Below are 22,548 nucleotides of genomic sequence, written 5' to 3' on the forward strand. Positions count from 1 at the left end.
TCCATTCCAGGTTCTTGCTTCCCTAACTGTACTGACATGCAGAAATTCAAGTGCAACGTGAACCGACATCTTGCTGCAAAAATCCCAACATAGTGCCCCAGTAGTAGCTGACCCTGATAGTAGCCCCCTACACCAAAGTAGCAATGTGCCTTGTTTGGGGTGAAAATGTAATAAAAAAAAATAAATTAAAAAAAAAAAAAATTAAACTATCGTATGTTTATATCTATGGTTTTCAAATTCTGTACTGAATAAATCAACTCATAATGTGCCAGCACACCAATTCCTTCAAAACTATGAACTAAAACTGTTTGGTCATGTGATATAGATTCAAATTATCCCAGGTGTATATATTAAATCATTCTTTCCTACATCCTCAAATGTACCAAATTATTTTAGCATTTTCCATTGGTGTAACATAAACAACCTTATTTTTGGCTACAAGCAAAGTGTAGTATCTGTTCTAATACACTTGATCTTTTTTTTTTGCCCTCTGGTCGGTGAACAAGAAATTGTTCTGGACTGAAGCAATTTTAATTGTTATTCCAATCTAGAGTGCCTCGTTTTGGGGAATTGGATTAAAAACTGACCTTGTGTCTAACTATACCCTTGTGGTAAGTAATAAATAAGAACACAACCAGCCTTAATTTTTTTTTTTTTATATTCATAAACAACCAATCATGCTTCAGTTTTATAAAATCTGATCATCATATTCAGATTTCCAAATGGTTTTATTTCGTTAATTTTGTTTGAACATTCTTTTACATGAAGTTGTTACTGACAAATCCCTGTGAAAAATCCATGGTTGATTTCTTCTTTAATTTTTTTTTTTATTCCAAATAAAACTATGAAATATAAGAGTTTTAGTTGATAGTTTCTTGAAAAAAAAAATCAGTTGTTGTCTGCTTCTTGCTTATAAATAGAAGAAAACTGTACTGATACTCTTTGATTTATCATGTATATATGGCAGCATTATAGTTGTACTATTTAAAGTAGGGAAAATAAAATTATTATGTAGAAGATTCTAGAAACTGATAAAATAAATTCCATTGGCTTTAATTATAATTTTTATTAGTTATTAATGTTTATCATCATGAAAATGATCAAATATACTGATTAAAACACTGTAAAAAAATAAATCCATTCAAATCAAGCAAAAAAATGTTTTTAATATAAACTTTAGTCGATTGTAAAAGCAAATCCGATTGTTATATAAACTATAAAAATAATCGAAACGATTTTATTTAATAAATGGAGGGAATGAGTTTTTTATGAAAATTGCTTTTCATCAATAAAAGACCCGAAAGAAAAAAAAAGATTGGACTTGGAAAGTTATACAGGAACTGCTTCTCTCATTAGCCACTCGTAAGCTCGTTGCTTTCCTTCACTTAAAAGTACTGGAGCCACAATTTTGCATATTTTTTCATGGTAAGAATTCAGCCAACATTTCTGAAGAGCAAAAAAAAAAAAAGAGAGACACGTGTTGGTTACATTATAAATTTATATGAATAAAAAGTTTATTAAAAGAATAACAAAATTAACATTTGTAATATACCACTAGAGCCCTAAGCATCTAGTAGAAAAACTCTTACCTGAAAGATCTCGTTTGACCTCTCTCTCTGATTTGATCTATTTTGTGGTGTTATCCACTGTACATGCTGATCTCCCACAGGAACAAATAAACTAGATAACAAGCTCCACAGAATCTTAGTAACACGTAAGAAAAAAAATATGACCTATTGGGTCAACCACTGAACTTGGCTTAAATTATTTGAATAAAAAAAAAGTAAGCTTGCAAAGACAATTAAGTATAAAAAAAATAAAAATTATAAAGACAAAATCGACCTCTCTGTTCACACACACACACACAGTATAGTATAAATTTATTTATACAGATATTATTGGCTACATATTTCAATTGTATCCTCAGGCTACAATATCAATTATACCAAGTTTAGTCAAGATTGTACTTTGAAAATGTTGGATTTTTAAAAAAATCACAACTGAAATATGTATGCAAACATGCAGCCAATAATATTTGTATAAATAAATAAAAATTTTATTATAACATGCAGGGAGACCCAACATTGCCAGGGATTTAATCAGAATTAATGAATGTTCCACACTTCCAATACATTTATTGTAATCAAAATCAGTGAAATCACTAATTTCTTAACCCAATTGATTGATTGCCTACTCTAATAAGGAGCTCACTGCAGAGCACCAGGATGAATCTCACATGCCTCCCTGCAGTGACTTATTTCACAATATATTTTAGTCTACATTGCACTGTAGAGAGCCTACTGTTGATTTTATGAAATTATTTTTATATAATGACTTGAATTATTTTTATTTTTATATATAATGACTTGAATTAAAGTTTAAAATGCAAAAGTCAAGTATCATGGTTCAATTGTGCTCTAAACAAACATTTATTTCTAACATACCCCTGTCTTATTGTTGATTTTATATACTGGGTCTTTCTGCCTGCGCACTGATAAAACTTCTCAAATACAGTTGTAACATTAGGATGTATAAAAATGGTTAAAAATCGAACTGTTCCTTCTTTAATAGGATATTTTCTATTATTGATTTTCAATACTTATCGGAGGTATTCCGATCCAAAACCTATATAAGAACACTCCCAGACACAAAGTATATTCATATGAAATTTGATAAAAATTGGCTGAGCCATTTTGGAGTTCATAGAGAACAAACCCACTCACATACAAACATACAAAGTGCCTTTTATATGTAAGTAGAGATACTGCTTTAATTGGAATTGAGCACTTTTTTATAAACACCAGATTTTATTAGATTAACATTTAAGAAACCATAGCAATACAATCATTATATATATATATATATATATATATATATATATATATATATATGTGTGTGTGTGTGTGTGTGTGTCTCAATTGCAGGTTAAATAGTATTTATTACTGTCTATGGTGATGTCCCTTTTTGTTCATAATAGACTATTGAAATAGTTTTATTTTTTCCTTTCTATATTATGCAGATCATTCCAATAGTAAAGCCTTCGATTTTCTTTCTTTTTTTTTTAATTCAAAAAGTTGAAGAATTACAAAGATGAGAGTGGTACCATTAAAACGAGTGACCTTTTGTGCTTCAGAATTTATTTTTTTACATAGTCATCATCATTCTCAATGCACTTTTGGCAGGAATTCATTGATGCATCTTTACTTCTGATGCACATCCATTATAGGGATTGCTTTCTTAAAGTCTCACACCATCAATATCTGCAACAGAGAGATGAAACTTTCAGGTCATGAATGCATAAATTCAGTCATCATAACAATGTAATTTGCAATCCCCTCTGATCCATTCAGACAGAATAAAAAATAGGAGACAATAGTTTTGGAATACACCTCATACCATTGTTATATACAGATATGCGAGTTCCCATCAAATAAAGTTAAATGACATTGACTTTGGTCAGTAATTAAATAGATAACTAGTTGAGAATACTAAGTGCTACATGTAAAACTCAGTCCTAGTAGTTTTTGGAGTCTGGAAGCTGCTACTAATTTGCAATGACAACAAATAGTCCTGTGCCATTTGTTGTGATCTGCATTTACCAGACATTGACTGGTGATGACATGAATTTAAGATTTAAGCTGTTATTATTTATTATAGACCTACTTTCTTTAGAAAGTCTTATGTTACTAGGTTTTATTATTTCTGTTATTTTTATGTTTAAAAAGTTTTGGTGGATTCCTTTATTCATTGCAAATTTGCAAAAGATTTATTGATTTGGGCATGTATATTATTTTCATATATACTAGTGAGGCCTGTGAAAATTCCACAGTGGCATCTTCCATATGTAATATATTGCTGCTGGGTATTCTGTGAATGTTCAGCGTGAATGGCGACCCTGCAATGTCATTATACCATCTCTAGACAGAACAAATATTACCCTTGGATCCCAGCCAGAAAACCAAGAAGGTCTATTTTAATCTCATGTACGGCCCAAAAGCGACATCATTTAATTTGTTTGTTTTTTTTATATTGCGTCTTCGGTGATCAGGAGATCTTTTTTATTAAAAAGGAGAATAGAAGGTGATAGCATACTATGAACATTGAATTATCTATATATTGATTTAATGTTCATAGTATGTTATCACCTATCCTCCTTTCTATTGGATAGGATCTCTTAATTAAATAATTCATAATCTGGAAATCATGACGTACATACGTATGTACATTAAAGGTACTACGATATTAATATAGAGATTAAAATGTAATACTTCAATACGAAAATAGAATTTGGGAACTTATTACTTTAGTCTAATAAAGTGGAGATAACTCTTAATAATAATTTGAAGATTGCTGCCCTTGATTTTTATTAAATTACAATTTTGAATAAAATTTTAATTTAGTAATCCTGCATGTCATTCCTATTCCTTAAATTTTTTTTCTCTCTTTTCCTTTCTTCTCCCTTTGAGTTTTTAATTTGTTTATATATTCATTTAATGATTTTTTTTTTTTTTAATTATCTTTATTTATTTTAGGGCAGTTTACAATATTACATTTCAGTAAATTATGTACATTCTTTCCCAGCTTATAACTAAAAAGTCGATAAAAAATCCACAATATATCTGGTTGGTCAACTGTAGACAAAATGGACTGTTAAGTGTGTGGTTTTTTTGAAGGATGAAAAAAGTGATGTGATGTGATGTGATGTGATGTGATGTGATGTGATGTGTGTGTGTGTGTGTGTGTGTGTGTGTGTGTAAATTAATAAAATAATGTTTACATGTGCTCCAGAATTTAATACAAACAAAAATTTTGTGTATGATCGTTTTTGAGACAACGTGGGTTTTTATTGATATCAGGTCTCATCATTATACATATATATCTATAAAAGTGTGTATGTGCGAGGATACTTCTCAAACTATATACTCAACAAATTTTTGATCTTCAGGCTTGAAAATTGGCATATACGGTGTTCAGAGACATGTGGAAAACTTTTAATCAGTTTTTATCCAGAAAAAAATGCTTCTAAGGAGTCAAAATTGAAAAATTAATATTTGGAGGTTATATGATTTTAACCTGTTGTCAACTATTTAATGACTGCACATGCGTGAATTGTTTACATTATGTTAAGAATAAGTAGGTTTGAAATCACTTTTTAAAGATCATGTCAAGCTGGCCTAATGGTTATCATACTTGACTCACTGTCTTTAGGTTTCGATTTCGAATGCAGCTCGAGTATTTTTTTTCTTTTTTAAATTATAAGAAGTGAACTGTTTAGAAAAAAACAATACTTGCATGTCTCAGTTCCTTTCCGTTTTTTTACTTCATTTCTTTTTTAGGAATTTAACATTAAGTTTAGTACCGAGCAACGCCAGGTACATATTGAACCAGTCAAATCTCTAATTTGATTTTTATATTTCCCTGTGCTTTTTTGTTTTTATCTTTCATACATTTTGTTTCCATGGTATATCATTTCATACAGGGTGGAACGGTAAAATTGTCGCCCTAAAGGAAACAACACTACAGCTTTATTTTAAAACTTTTATTTAAAAAATCAATTCACATAACTTATGTAGTAGAACTGACATCTATTCAGTAGCCGCTTTCAGTCTCAATCACCACTACGTTACAGGTCCAAAACTGGGAGCATGCTTTTTTCTACAAGCGCTGGCATGCGTTTGGCGAATACTTTGTGGATAGCAGTGATCAGATTGGCTTCGTGTTGTGGGAGGTCATACTGGTGATGTTCTCGACATATGACCAAACAAAGTAGTCCAGCAGGTTCAAGTCAGAGGAGAGGGAAAGGTCAGTGAGAGAAGGGTACAAAGTCATAGCACTCTTTCTGAAGCCAAGCTTGGGCCTCTTTGGACATGTTCCGGCGCCGAGTCCTGCTGCCACACTCAGGGTTTGCTATCTGATTGCACCAGATCACTACACTCTTCAGCACATTCAGGGCCACTTTGGTGTTGATTTTCAAACCGACTTTGAAGATGTGAGGTGGCATGATGTGGCCCTCACTTGAAACCACACTAAATACCATAACTGTGGCTGGAGCACGTTCCTGTTATTTGTGGCAATCCAGCAATGCATTTTGAGGGTGTTGGTAATGGTCCTGTTGTCATAACTTGGATCGGTAGAGAGCATGTTGTACAGTGGCCCATCTCCAATCTCGCTCGTTGAACATTGTGTTACTTGCAGACATGATAGAAGGCTCCTATCACTCTTGGGATTTGTACACAGCTGGCCAACTAGTAGATGGTTTGCAACAAAAATTAAAACCGGTTTTCATCAAACAGAAATGGAATCTCGTCTTTGCTAGAGCAAAAATTTTATCATTCCACCCTGTATATATTGTGTATTTTTATCTATGTGTATGTGTGTTTACAATGCTGCACCAATGTTTGGTAGATGATACAAAGATTTGCATCAAAATAGTAATTAAAACAACCTCTGGTATTGTCTAAAAAAAGAAAACATGGCATAATTTAGATTCTTTTATTGTAAAAATGAATCTAACAACAATAACATTAATGTGATACTAAAACTCTGATAATCTTGCTTGCTTGTTTGTTTGTTTGCATGCTGAATATGGAGAGAAGAAAGACAAATAAAATGAGAAATGGTAAAAGTATGACGTTAATAAATTGTCAATCCATAAACTGTTGCCTCATCAATCATCAAAGTAACAATAGTTTTGATTTTTAGTTTTATTCAGCAGCAGTTTTTAAAACTGTGTTTATTTTATTTATTTACTAGCATTGGTGCCCGGCGTTGCCCGGGTGTTTGGAAGTATGTGTTGAGCAAAAAAAAATGTTGTAGTAGGAAGGCAAGCTCGAACCCATACCATGAAGAAGGAAAAGAACGGGAAAAAAACATGACGTCTTTGCTGTTACGACCACTGCCAAACCGGAAGTGATGTAGGTTTAAATTAAGGCTAGACAATCAAAAAGAGGGGATGACTTTCGAAAATATCAGTGAAAAATGCGACCCTTCCCTGTAGAAAAGTGCCCAGTTAAGGGTGAAGAAATTAATGTTTTTAGCCAATTTTTTAGTATTTGTCGTCTGAAGGGTCGCGCTTCAAAACGATACTGATCTTCTGAAAAATCGTTGCCTCTGTCAAAAGTTTTAGGCAGACATGCAAACATACATTTCTGTATTGGTAGCTCAAATTTTCGACCCAAACTGATTCAAAAGCTTGCTCTATCTCTGAATATTCTTTATGTAAAATTTCAAATTTTTAGATCAGAAATTATCTGAGTAATTTGGTAGAGACCACTGAGGTCAAATTTTTTTTAATTTTGACTCCTATTATGACCACTTAACATTTATTGTTTTGGGCTCAAATCAAGTTATTAAGTTAGATCCATCTCCAAGGAACCTATATCTAAAATGTCAAGTGTTTAGACCCAAAATTGGTGGAAGAGTTTGGTAGAGTTCTCAAAGGTGAAATCGTTGAACTTTTATCCCTTAACAGATAAATTTCTGGCCGAAAACGGATTACAAACATTTTCCCAAATCTCCATACCCTGTATATCAAATTTCGAGTCTGTAGACTTTTTTTTTTTTTTTTTTTACAAGGTGGTCACCACTTATCAAAACCCAGAAGCCACTCAGGGATAAGGGTTATTGTAAGTACAGTACGTTAGTGTGGAGATTTAATAAAGTGTCTACTTAAGGGGGCGGCTCATCATGAATTTTTTTACGTTGGACTTGAAGACATCCAGGTTGTAGTCAGGTGGGAAGCAGGCAGACGGAACTTAAAATTGACAGATTTATTGTGTAGGGAAATGTACACACACACACACACACAGACACTTTCACTTTTGTAGATATATAGATTCACTTTTGTAGATATATAGATTTTAACATAACTGACATCTCAACGTTCATTCAGGAAATTTGCCTAATTTTCCTTAAATAAAAAGCAAACGGTAACTGTATTCTCTAAATGTTTAGAAATATTTTTTAAATACCTATTTATGTTTGCAATCGATCACATGTACAAATACTAATGTACAATGTACTAACGTTGACAGAAGAGGTCACAAGTCGTTTAGTAATTTAAAGTCAGCATAACCTGTATCCTAGCCTTATCCGTAACAATTGAAGAAACCAAGAATTGCCATCCCAGAAGTAAATTGATTGAAAAGTACCCGCAAAACTAGTTTTAGGATAATAGTAAAATGAAAAAAATTATTGGAAAAACAAAAAGGAAAATATGAATAGTTAATTATTAAGAGTTTTTATGTCAAAATCATATGCAAATAAGTTAACATTCGCATATCCATTGCAGAGATATGACAGATAACATTAGAAAGATGTCTTTTTTTATATTGTGAATAAGAAGTCGGACTTACTTTCGTTGTCAGTGTGACAAATAGCTCAATTTTATGAGAAAAGAGAAGACGACATGACATCATCACTATAACAACTATCAATGCTTGTGTAGGACAGTGATATTTTAATACAACAAATTTCATGTGAAAACATTATTACATGATTATGGGTCATGTCGAAATGAGTATAAATTCTAAGAAAACTGATCTAGTAGAAAAATAATTACAAGTAAAACTAGAGTTTATCGATTTATAAAGTTTTATCATATATTTTGATGTTGAAGGGTTTGCAAGATTCTCGGGAAGGTAACTGCAATCGATCACTGACTAAATAATTAGAATCTGAGATTTTTAAACATAAAATGTTGAAATGTAAACGTGGCTGATTTTTTGTTAAAAATACATACAGAACATTTTCTACTGGGTCATTTTTCATAATTTTTGGAATTTATACTAATTTCGATATTGCAGTACTTAATAATATTTTCACTTGAAATACTTGCTTTAAAACATCACTATACTGCACTGAGTACGGAAAAATCATATTGACACACCGGTTATCACCAGATCACAGAAGTTAAGCAATGTTGAGTCTGGCCAATACCAGATGGGTGACCATTTGGGAAGGCTAGGCGCTGTATGTACCTTCTGGGAAGGTTGAGCGTGGGGCCAGCACCCTGACCCTGTAAAAAGAACTCTTCGCTACAAAAGTATCTGCAAAGTTGTAGATGGCCTATGCCCCTGCAGGGGCTCAAGGCTATGGTGGATGCTACACTGGCACTCAACAATCTAACAATAATTCTAGCCTTTTTGTTTGTTTTACCAAAAGATAATTCAATTTATAAGTTGCTAACGGAAAGCAATCATAACAGTGAATTAATTGCAGCTTTCAAAAATTTTTCCTGCATTCTAAAATATATGCAAACTTAAAGGGAGATAATTTAATATTTGAATGATTTCTTTTAAAACTTAAAACATTAACTTATAACGTTAACTTAAAACTTAATTGTTGTAAATTTAATTGTCATAAATAAAATGTATTTGTCTGAAGAAAAACAGTTTGGTTTCATTAACCCCATATCAATCCTTAATTGGTTTTTTAATGGTGAAATCAATTAAAATCTGAAAATTGATGCAATTGTCATTTTTATCCCAATAAGTAATTAAAACAATTTCAATATAAGAACGTCTTTCTTTAAAACGAAAACAAATGGCATAATTGTTTAGTTTTCAGTTGTACTTGACTTGTATTTCTGTTTTTTACTTAAAATTAATAAGAAAGAAAAAATAATGATGATGAGCAATTAATATTTAAAACATATTTTGAAATAAAAATATAGTGTAAAATCTAGGCATATAATTTAATACATTTAGGGCATCATTTACAAACAGAGGAATGATATGGTTCAAAAATCCAATCCATACAGATTTGTTTTGATATCTATAATATAAATCTCACCTGTCTGTTTGTATGCATATATGTTTGTATGTCTGCCTAAAACTTTCAACAGAGGCGACAGATTTTCACAAGATTGGTATCGTTTTGAAGCTTGACCTTTCAGACGACAAATATTGAAAAATTAGTTAAAAACATTAATTCCTTCACCCTCAACTGGGCAGTTTTCTACAAGGAGGGGGTCGCTTTTTTCAACGATATTTTCTGAAACTCATCCCCTCTTTCTGATTGACTAGCCTTAATTTAAACCTTTGCCACTTCTGGTTTGGCGATGGACACAACAGCAAACATATCACATTTTTTTTTCACGCTTTTCCTCCTTTACAGTATGGGTTCAAGCCTGCCTGCCTAGTACCACTTTTTTTTTTTTTTTTTTTTTTTTTTGCTCAACACACATCTCCAAACATCTGGGCAACGCCGGGCACTCAGGCTAGTAAATTACTAAATGAAAATGTTAATTAATTGAATTTAGAAAAAACTTTACATTTTGTTTTAAATATACTCAAATAAAATGCAAGACGCTGTTCTCCAATAAAGTGTAACAATTAATACTTTAATTATAGAGTGTTTTTTCTTTATTTTATTTAATTGCAGATTTGGCAACTATGTGATTTTGAAATTAGCTTGGTTTGGCAATTCATCATCTCGTTTCATCAAACCAGAGCTACATGCCAAACAGCATGCGATATGATCAATTTACTGAGCAAAACATTTGATGAACAAATAATTTCATAAAATGGACCTGTCAACTGTTCACTTTATTCATGCGATTTAACTCCATTAGATTATTTTCTTTGGAGATATGTAAAGCCCTATGTCCACGCAGATAAACCAAGTACAATAAACCACTTGGAAGACAACATTCAACATGTTAATGCCAAAATATAGCCTAATTTAATGCATAAAGTTTTTGAAAATTAGACTTTTAGATTACATCATATACACAAAAGCCACTGGGGTTATATACCCAAATTTGTATTTAAATTATAAATGCGAAAATTTACTAAACTATATATATATGTGCAAGATAAGCTCCTAAAGAATATATATTTTATGCAACATGGTCACTAACTTTCATACATTATTTTTTTATAGCTACTAATAATTATGGAGTGCATTTTGTATATAAACTTATCATTATTAATTTTGGAAATATATATTCTCCTCAACTTGGTGAGTAACATGAGCAAATAATTTTTTTGTTTTATAAACTTTACCATTTGGGGTTTCACTCACCCAAACTCATTCCCAAAAGACCTAAGTTAGATATAAACATGTAGAGAAAAATTGCTCTATATCAAATTTTTACTCATATTTTTTTAAGATTTGTGTCAATATCTATGTGCTTGATAAAATCCTAAACCATAAAACTGATTAAAAATTATGGAATGTGCATTCTAAGTAACAGAGTGAATAATGTTCAATGGGGGGGGGGCTACTATCAGGGACTTAATTTGTAGGGGCATTATGAAAGGAGATGAGTAGGAAGATGTTTGTTCACATTACACTTGAACTTCTGCATATCAATACAGTTGGGAAAGCAGAATCCCGGAAGGGAGTTCCAAAGACCTGCAGTTCTGGGGAAGAAACTATTGGAGTAAAAGGCTTTCTTGCACCTAGGGATCTCTACTGTAAAGGGATGAGACTTAGTAGCTTGTCGGGTTTGTCGGGGGTAGTTACGTCGAGGAGGTAAAAGTGTTTGCAGTTCGTCAGAGCATTCACCATTAAAGTATTTGTAGAACAGGCAGAGGGATGCAATATCTCGTCGATGGGACAGAGGCTGAAGCCTAGATGACAGTTCAGGACCTATCAGGTTGGCGACTCTCTTATGAACCCTGTCCAGGAGCGAGAGAAAGCAGCAGATGCACCAGCCCAGATGTGACAACAGTACTCCATACATGAGCGAATGGTGGCCTTATAGAGGTACAGGATACTTTCAGGCATAAGTAGTTTTCTAGCATGGTAGAGGGAGCCAACCTTCCTTGCAGCAGCCTTGGCAATGCTCTCAATGTATCTATTCCAGTTCATATTCTCTGTAAACGTTAGGCCAAGGAGTTTAAAAGAAGTACTTTCAGGCAATGTGTTCTTGGCCATTGCTATTGGTGGTAGAGAAGGTTTCTTGCAGTTATTGAAGGAAACAAGCTTAGTCTTAGCAGCATTGAATGTGACCATCCATTTTTGTCCCCATTCCACTACAGATTGGAGGTCATGCTCTAGTGTTTCTGCCATTTCCTTGGATATGTGTTCATTTGTTTTCCCCTCATATCTGTTATAGAGAGTTGTGTCATCGGCACATATACCCATCTCCGAAACAATTTTATCAGGGAGGTCATTTATGAATATCAGGAATAATAGAGGTCCAAGGATAGACCCCTGAGGAACTCCTGCATTTATGTCATATTGTTTAGATGTACGACCGTCGAGGACAACTTGGATTTTTCTCTTACTTAAGAAGGATTTAATTACATTATGAATTCTTCCAGTGATTCCATATGATCTAATTTTCCTTAGAAGACCATTGTGCCATATCCTGTCAAAAGCCTTAGATATATCAAGGGCTACCGCTCTACCCTCCCCTGTTTTGTCCAGTGAACGGTATATACGTTCAGAAACTATAGTTAAGATATCTGCTGTTGAACGGGCTTGCCTGAATCCATATTGTTTGTCAGTCAGGAGTTTAGCAGCTGTTAGGTGCTAGACTAGGGCTTGATTAACTAAGGACTCAAATATTTTGGTGAAAAGTGGGAGGAGGCTAATGGGACAATAATTTAGTGGGTCAGTTCTTTCACCAGAATTCTTGAAGACTGGTACCACAGAAGCAGTTTTCCAGCAGTCGGGAAAGCAAGATTCGTTAAGGCATTTATTGTAAAGTTTGGACAGAACTGGAGCAACCTCGGCAGAGCATTTTTTAACGGCACAGCCGGGATGAGATCTGGTCCACATGCTTTTGAGGTGTCTAGGTTTTTTATAATAGCATGTACCTGGGAAGGGGTGATTTTCAAATCGTCTAGTGTGGCGTCTGTTCGCAAAGGAAAGTCAGGGAGGGAGTGGTGTACCGGGTCCAGTGTGGAGTTTGAGGCAAACCGACTGGCAAGCAGATTAGCCTTGTCAGTTGCTGTGCAAGCAACCTCATGACTGTTTGATAGTGGGGGAATAGTTGACTGCCCATTATTTACTACGTTGTTGTAGATTTTCCAAAAATCCCAGGTTCCTAATTTCTGTGCTTCAATGCATTTTCTGGTGGTTTCAGAGTAATCTGTCTTAGCTGTCTCTATCACTCTCTTACAATTATTTCTAGCTTCTATATGAGTTGGACTTATGTCGGTTGAATCTGCGGAACGCATGCTGCCTTTGACAAATGGCAGCTGCACAAGCAGAAGTAAACCATTGGGGAGAGTAGAGCTTGCTATAGAATCTGGACTTTACACAAAATTTTATATATATATATCAGTGGCAACTCTAGCCTATTATTACTACTCGTGCCTCCCCCAACTGTCAGCTTCAATTTCCAACCCATGGTCCGCAGACCCAAAGTAAGTAATCATAGTTGCTATTGCGTGATTCTCCATTGTATAGCACAGATTGACTAATGTACCTTGCATGGTGTTTTTTTTGTAAACAATCAAGATACTATATAAATTTTAGTTTTATTAATACAGTAGATAATTATTTTTCCTTCAAAAAGTATAGAAGAAAAGAGATATTCATTACTATGATGTGAAAAAAATGTTTATTAGAATAAACAAATTGATGACAATGACAACTAACAAGGTTAGCAATTAAGTCCACAAATCCCCAGGTCATTTGTCTCATGGAATTATAAAATAATTAAATGATTGATTTTTTATTAGCACTTCACAATCGTTTTTTTTTATTATTAAGGAATGGTTTATTCATGAATTTTGAATCATAAAAATCTACGAAAAATACGGGTTCTATGTCATTTTATATTAATAGTAAGAAAAACCCTCAAACCTCAGAACCTTCGTAGAATTCTGTAGAATTACATAAATACTTTTGTAATATTTTTTCATAAAAATTCTGTATGTAACTTTCTTTTGCTGCATCTTTTCTTTTGCTAGTGTTCATCTATAAATGCCTTTGAATGGGCGTGTCTGCAGGTCAAGCGCGTTTTTGAGAAGGTCATCTCATTTGAGCATAAACTCGAGGCGTCTTGGTTTGACCGCAAATTTTTCTATTACCTTATTGTGCAATTCATTTCTTTGCTCTAAGTCTTTAAGCATTTCCTTCTCAATTGAAATTCGGGCTAAAGACAAAAGTTGATCCTCAGCCATAGTGCATCTCAAAAATGATCGTATTCTGTCCAAGGTTCTTTCATTTGAAACTGAAGTAGCGGAAATGGTAAGGAAAAGTTGTATCAGTCTCAGTTTCAGACATTGCAGACAAAAAACCGAGTTCATGAAGAATCTCCAAAATAGATTTACTTGAGGTACATTTTTGGAAATCATTGTCAGAATACAAATACCTGAGCTCACTTGTCAAGGATTTTAGGTCAAAAATACCAGGATATTTTTTCTGCAATGCATCTATATGTTGCTTTCTGCAATGCATCTATATGTTGTACAGGAAAAAAACTTCTTCACATCGAGCAATTCAAAATATGAAAAGTCTCCTATGTTGGTGAATTGTTCCTTTAGTGACGAAATGATGTTTTGAATTATTTCAAAATATACACTTTTGTAGTTGATTCGATTTCCCCCTAGTTCTTTTTGTGGGTGGAGCATGTGATTCGTCAGATATCTCCATGTCTGTCATCGTTTGTTGGATCATAATGTTCACTCTCACAATTGTTTGATATTGATTGAATGAAATCATGTGTTTTATCTTGAGCATATTTCACATCGAGTTTTCTGCACTGTAAAATGTCAAATAGTTTCTCTACTTGAAAAAGAATGACATAAAACAGTTAATAAAAAACATGAAAGTGAAATCATTCAATTTTGACAATAGATTGTCGGTTTCACTTAGTGTTGCTTCATCCCATATTTCGCCATAATCAAGAATATCTTCAAGTGCGTTCATTATTTTTTGACGATTGTCTTTTATAGCGGATACAGTTCTTGATTTATAAAACCATCTGGTAGCACACAAAGATGGGATGCTGATTTCAAATTTTCGGAACACACTCTTCCGTTTCGTACTAGATGATGTGAATTTACTGAAACTGTAAATGTGAAAAAAATATTTTAACGCCATCAACATTTTCCGTACTTTTACTCAAAACTAAATTAAGTTTATAGGCATAACAATGGATGAAATCGGTGTATTTAAATCCTCTCTCTCTCAATTTAATTTGCACTCCATTCCATTCACCTGCCATCACGGCTGCCCCATCATAAGTTTGGCAAACCAATTTTGATTTTGCATCATCGAAGGAATTTAAAGAATTCTCGATTACATCAAGTAATTTTGTGGCACTTTTGTCATTGCTCACGTCATGAAATCCAAAGAATTGTTCAATAATTTTGCATCCATTCACATACCTAACAATGATCAAAAGCTGTGCATGCATTGCAGTCAGTTGTTTCATCAGCCTGCACTGAAATAAATGGAGCACTTTGAATTTCAGCGTAAATAACATCAGCAATCACGTTATCAATTGCAGATATAATTTCATTCTGTATTGTTCTGGAAACACCTGAAAATTGCCTAGAGCCTTCTTTGGTGGAAAGTCTTGATGCAAACACACTGTCAATTTTAGAGAAACACTGCAATAATTCTCGATAATTACCTTTGTTAAGACTATCTTCCCCTTCATCGTGTCCACGCAATGGTAGTTCTTGTTTGCAAAGATATAATATTGCATTTATCAGGTGTTTTAGATATTATCTATTTTCTTCGACCAATTAATTATGCCTTTCTCTTTCAAGTTTGGCCGATTCACTAATAGCAGTGACTATGTCATACATGCCAATTGTTTTTAAACGCTTATAATTGTTCAAATGAGTCACTGATTTTGAATGAATTTTGCAGTCAGCCAAAATATGCCTATAATCAGTATAGCCAGTATCATTCCATGATTGTCCTGATTTAGGCGTGAAAAGCAAGCAAGGCCAACAATAGAGTTTTTCTTCAGATTTACTTGCACATAACCAGTCAATGTCATTAAACCATTTGGATTGGAACAAACGAGTTTTAACCTCATTCACCAATAAAGGAGTTGGGCGCCCAACTTTGATAATTTCTTGCTTCTCGGCTATATTTCTCTGGCCAAACGATCTATTTTTCAGGTTTAACACAATATCCATTTCCATTATATCTAATTTTAAATCCAGATCATTAACAGCAAATGCAGTACAACTTTTTTTTTAATGTTTTAGAGAATAATCTACTTACCCGTGAAACACAGGAAAATTAGCCCAAGTGACGTTATACGCAAAATACAGGGAACTTCCAAAATGTAAATTCCATCTGATGAATCTTGAAACATATGATATCTTGACCAGTTGAAGTTATCCATGAAAACACTGAGAACATTGAAAATCTTAATTTTATTCAAAAATTCTAAGATACAAAGAATTCATAAATAAAGTCCATGGTAAAATTGAATGTAGTGAAGTGACTGAAATATTTTCGGCAACTGATGTAATGTTCTCCAAAAACGGCGATTAAATTTTCCCATAGAATAAAAGGTAATATTGATGAATAAAGTTGGGTTTAAATAGCTATGAAATGATAGATGCAGCAAAAAAATGTTACATACAGGACCTTTATGAAAAAAAATTACAAAATTATTTACGTACCACTACGGAATTCTACGAAGGTTTATTGGTTTGAGGGGTTTTTCTTAGTATTAATATAAAATGACTTAAAACCCATATTTTTCATAGATTTCTATGATTCAAAATTCACATAAAAACTATTCCTCAATAAAAAACAAATTCACTCTCATTCAAAATCTGTTCTTTATTAATTAATGAAACAATAACTTCATCACTGATATTTACAATCTGATATATACACGTGGTTATGTTTACAAACAGCTATTCGTACTACTACATATACGTTTGCTTGCAGCAGCAGTAGTAATCATTCTTCATGTGTTTATGCGTACGTATGTGTCTATAGATCCACGATATACACAGACACAGCTAGTAGTTTCAATTTCGCTTAAAATTAGGATTATTTGTTGAAAATGTATTCAAATAAGCAAATTTTAGTTACAGAATGTAATATATGCAACATTCATTAAGGAAATAGAGATCTGTCAGTGAAAAAAATGAATTAAAACACGTCGTTTAACCAACATTTACCATAGGGATGATGATAACGACGGCAATGGCTATAATCTACACTATGTATGCTATCCCCCTCTCTCTCTCGGTCCCTCTCCCTCTTCCCAAGACAGGCGTCAGCAGTTACATTGTGCTCAATTTTTTGAGCACGGTACTTTGACTTGATTTTGCCATTGGCTACAGCCAAAAGCGAGATTTCTCTAACATTACTGTTATTATGAGATGGGTCTTGTGCTTGGCACGGATTATGCGTGTTCAACATTATAGCCGCTTTTAAGGGATGTTCAATGCATCTTACGGTGGCTGGACAAAGACCATCCGTTCAAAACAGCATCGTTGTATTATTCCCAGATATATTTATGAACTTTTGGCTACTTAGTTATCGAAACTTAAATAGATACATAATTTAATTGAGATCAGACTAAGTATGTTTGCTTGAAATTAATGGATGATTTTTAATCCATTTTGAATAACATTGACGAAGTTATTGGGCGTGCCGGGCACGAGTGGCACTAGTCCCATCTCCACCCCTGAGATTATATATATATATTAGCAAACAAAGTGAAACTGAAAGCAAGTAAGGTTTATAATAATAATAATAAAATAAATAAGTTAAAATAAAAAAAAATTATTTTCATTTTTATCTTTATCTTGTTTACAGTTCTAACTACTCGGCACATTTCTACATTGTTCATAGTCTTGTAAAAATTGTGTGCCTATTTATATTTAGTTTGTGTGTCACCTTTACAGCTAATTTTGTAAATAATCAATGAAGTAGTACTTTACTAATCATTTTGTTTTTATGGTGATGAGGTATCTTACAAGATGTCAGACATTCATTTCAGTTGCTCCAACCAAGAGATCTTCTAACAGTTTTTTTAGTGCAATTGTTTGTATTTCTCTTGCACTTGAGTCACTGGGTATATTCGACAGGTAGTTTTTGAAATTCTACTGGATTAATAGCTGTATCGGTAGTACTTTTAATAGGTAAACAATACTTCTACTGCAGCTCTTTCACTGAGAGGAGTAATAAACTGGTTAAAAAAACAAAACATTTAAAATCACTGAAAGAATAGGTTTATTCTGATATTGATAACTGTTTGAATAATTGAATTTGTAGCTTTTGTTTGAAGTTGTCTCCCTTTAGTTTGGAACTCTTCTGAGAGAGAGTTGTAGTTGTGAAGTCACAAGTCTTAGAAAGAAACCAGTGTTGAATGAGCCTTGTGATAAACACTGTCAAACTAACAAGGAAAATAAAAACTATTAAGCTATGCTCATTTTGTCCATTTCCAATGTTAAAAAAAATTTGTATCAGATAGTTTTGTTGTTGTTACCAAGACAAAAAGGTGAGTGTATATAGTTTAAAACAAGAAACGACTTACATTCGTTTATTTCTGCAAAAGAGGATTTACACTTGTATCAACAAAACAAATTCTTACCTCTTTTTCTGACAACATCTCAGTCTTTATCATCTTTATTTGAATTGGAACAAGAGTTATTGGTTCAAATGTTAAAAATATCTGAGAGTTGAAATCATACTGGAATAAAGAAATAGAAATTATAAGCAAAATTTGAAAAATCTGGAATAAATAATTATTTATTCTGTTAACACATAAAATATGTTCAATAATAATAAGACTACATTTCTTCTTTAAGTAAATTACTATGTATTATTTCATATAATTATACAAACATTAGGAAAAATCTATGTGGGTTAACCAAAGTTTCACCAGGGCTCTAAAGTGATTCAAGTGATCAACAAATTTAAATTATCCAAAAGACAGAAGAAAAAGTGACAGCCAAAAAGTTAACCTCATTAAGCATATCATTTATTCTTCCTAAGATAAGACATTTTTTATTTGGCAAAATCAGGTTTTATTATTTCTTAAAATTTTGAAACTTTTTAAATTATTCATTTGTTTTTCTTAGTATAACATTGATTTAATAAAAAATTTACTTGAAAAAAATTGTTTGATCTTGGTATAGAGCTGTGTTTTCAATTGCATCTCCAGTGATAACTGAAATCGATACATGCATTTTAATGAGTCCAGATTAAATCAGAAGAAAATTTGATAAGTTTAATGAAATTGTGTGAAAAATTTTATCCTTATTAAAACTGATTTGAATTTTCTAACTGTTAAACTGTTAATAAATATCAATTTCTATAACAAACAATCATTCTTTTGTGGAAGGATATAATAAAAAACATCTAAAAAAAAAAAAAAAAAAAAAAAAAGAAAGAAAAAAGTAGAAACCTGCAAAAAAAAAATAAGCATCAAAAAAGTGCTCAATACATACAAAAATATGCAGAGCGCATATAAATTCAAATAAGTAAAAGTTTACAAACATGGCTTCACCAAACAAGAATTGTCAGGTAAAATTAATTCAAAAACTCTACACAAACCTTTGTTTCTTTCTTTTTGACAAGCATCAGACTCTCTAGACGAATTCCAAATTCTTTGTCTTTATAAAAGCCAGGTTCTTGAAGAAAAAAATCAGAAGCAAAACAGATGTACAAGTTAATTGCAGAATCTTTTGTAATTTTTAGATGTGTCCAAGCATCTCTCTAAGAGGCATCGTCAATCTATCACACTTAAATGAAATGGCATTTTATAAGTAAACATGCCGAGTGAATAGCCATAACTTAATATTTGTTCTTGTTTAAACATATTTTGAAGGTGAAAGGTTTGGGCAATGGATACTATTACAGACTATGGAATCAGTCTTACTACATCCAAATCTTATTATACCTATTCTGTTTGCACAATTATGTACAATTAATAATTTCCAATACAAATTAGCTCATGAGATTAAACAATCTCAAAAATACTATTGGAGACAATCCCTTCAGTAAAAAAAACACATGTTCAATTAAATATATACAATAAATCACATTATGTTTTAGCATCAAATAACCTTAAAAATGTTACAAAAATATTTCAAATGTCCAATCTACAGAACTTTTGCATTCACCTATCCACAACTAAAAAAATAATTAAAATTATCTGTCCAGATTCTAAACTTGTTAGAATACATTGCAATGAGTATGAATCTATAAGCTACACTATTTTGAAACAAACGCATATTTTAAAATTGATTCGCTTTCAAAATAATTTTTTTTCATAAAAAATTTCAAAACAGTTTAAATTTATGTCCTGGAATTTTTTAGATGAGCATTGATTATTTGAACTACTATTCTTTTCACGCTTGTTGTTGGCCAGTGAAATTTCTGACCTTCTGCAAATGAACGTTTTCAAACTTGGAAATCTGTGTGATACTGTCAATGTCCCCCCCCCCCACCCCAAAGTGTTGAGGATTAAAAAAAAAAAAAAAAAAGAGGGAAAACTATAACAAAAATAAAGAAAATAAATTTATCAGTAGAACAAAGATATATGAAGTTGTTCACTAAGGAACACAATGGCAGCTGAAATAGTATCATTAATCACAATGTGGTGGACAAAAGACTGGACATAAATGTAGATATATTTACAATTAGTTTTAGTAGTGCCAATTAATTTTGCAACAGTTAGAGACAATTTACTGACAGAAAAACTAAGATATAAACGTTATTGCTTAGAACGTTGTTTCCCACAATGGTGTGATACATGCATCCAGAATACAACTTTGCAGAACGTGTTGGAAATTTTTTTTTTTTTTTTTTTCATTTTTTATACTTGTGAACCTATGTGCGCCATTGTGAGAGATGGTGAGACGTCCAGAAGAGAAAATGAAGGAGAAGAAGATCACAGAAACAACGTTGTGGTCAGCATTTATTGCTAAGCGTAGTATTACACTATCTAGTTTGGAAGTTTTTTCAATAAAATTGTATGATTTTTCCTTACCCACGGTTCTTCTAATTAACTTAAACAGTCTGTTGCATGTGTCCACCTCCGTAACACATCTTCTTCCAACTCAACCTCCTGTTCTCTCCACAGTTCCTTTTATACATCTGGTATTGTCTCAATTACATAAAAAACAGCAAGAGTGTGTCACTCGTGTGATTGTCCAGTACAAAAACAACTGCGAGTTGCTATTTTCTTTTTTCTTGACAAACAACCAAAGCCTACAAATGCTATTCAGGTAAGTTGCAATTTTCACAACAATGTCAAACTCAAGAACATTTACAGAATTTCAAACTGAACCCTTTACTCAATCCACTGAGGTATATTGTTCCTGTTCCATCAGCCACAACCCGGTAGAAGTGCTTTTTTTTTCTTTTTTTTTTTTTTGTGACAAGGTGGTCACCACTTATCTAGGCCCGGAAGCCACTCAAGGATAAGGGTTATTGCATGTACAGTACGTTAGTGTGGAGATTTAATAAAGTGTCTACTTAAGGGGGCAGTTCATCATCGGTTTACATTATTCTTGTACCTTTTCTTCCTAAGATTCTCATGGATGGCTCTGCTCTTGAGAAATCACCTTTGAAACTGTTTTTCTTTCTCATGAAATTTTTCTTAGAGGTCATTCATTAAATCCATTACTTTGTCTGCTTCTTATTCTCTCTATCACTCCAGACACGTTCTCACTCCTGAGGCTAGTCTTTCTTTGCATATCTACTATCAGTCAATGTTTGGAGTACTGTTGTCATATTTGGGTTGGTGAATCTCAGTCCCGTTTGAGGGTTCTTGATAAAGTGCAAAAACGTAATTTGACTGGCCCCCTCCTTACATCTTTTTTCTTTCTGCACTCTCTCTCTCACAGATGTGATCTTGCTAGTCTTTTTTATAAATACTGTTATTTAGAATTGTCTGGTCTATTATTTGTTTCCTTTGTTCAAGCTTATTTGACTTGTTGATCTAGTAGTTTCCATCAATTTGTTATTTTTGATACTCCATTGTAATACAGCTTCCTATTCCAATAGCTTCTCTTCAAGAACTGCATACTTGTGGAACTCTTTTCCTGTTAACTGTTTTCCTCCTACCTAAAGCCTTGATGTTTTCAAAACTAAGTCCAATAGAAAAGACTTTGCAATAATCATCTTCCATTCTTGTTAGCTTCGTACATCAAGTGGCTTCATGCCTTGTCTGGAGTGATTTTCATGAAAAAAAAAGGAAAAAAGAAATGTAGTAAAGATTGAACCTTTAATTTTCAAGGTTTAGTTTGAAATTAAGTATAGGTTTCAAAGTTTGAGAAGATGCACCTGAAGAAAATCAGTGATTACGTTAGTGTGAAAATAACAACCAAAGCGCAGATCATAGTTTAAATAATCCAACATTTATAGTCTGCTAACATACTTCCTAACTTCCAGTGTGTCTGCTATCAGAAGCGGTGACAAGGCAAATCAGTAACTTCACTTTTATTGTTCTTCAGAATTTCTATTTGTAAACTATTTATTGAAATAAAATATAAAAAAAGGACATTATCAAAAATAAAAATTAACAAAATTATACAGATAAAAATAACACAATTAGTCTTTATTAAATAGTTCATGACATAAAAAAGATTTTAAAAGAGTTTTCAATGAGTCTTTAAAAATATATATAAAACTAATTTCAATAATTCT

General features: G+C 32.6%; 1 protein-coding gene across 2 annotated transcripts in view; it reads right to left on the reverse strand.

The window, feature by feature from the left end:
* Positions 1-1,046: 1,046 nt before the first annotated feature.
* The window catches only part of LOC145283632 (xaa-Pro aminopeptidase 1-like), a 102,178-nt gene continuing 80,676 nt past the window's right edge, over positions 1,047-22,548 (reverse strand). For both annotated transcript variants that reach the window (XM_080132584.1, XM_080132585.1), the window contains exons 21-23: positions 19,450-19,526; positions 18,485-18,583; positions 1,047-1,446 (exon numbers count right to left, since the gene is read on the reverse strand). In XM_080132584.1, the coding sequence (XP_079988710.1) occupies positions 1,330-1,446; positions 18,485-18,583; positions 19,450-19,526 (293 nt within the window). In that variant the 3' untranslated portion in view covers positions 1,047-1,329. The remainder of the gene's footprint in view (positions 1,447-18,484; positions 18,584-19,449; positions 19,527-22,548) is intronic.

This window comes from Euprymna scolopes, chromosome 8 (genome assembly GCF_053919585.1).
Source record: "Euprymna scolopes isolate OS-2025 chromosome 8, ASM5391958v1, whole genome shotgun sequence".
Classification (NCBI taxonomy): domain Eukaryota; kingdom Metazoa; phylum Mollusca; class Cephalopoda; order Sepiida; family Sepiolidae; genus Euprymna; species Euprymna scolopes.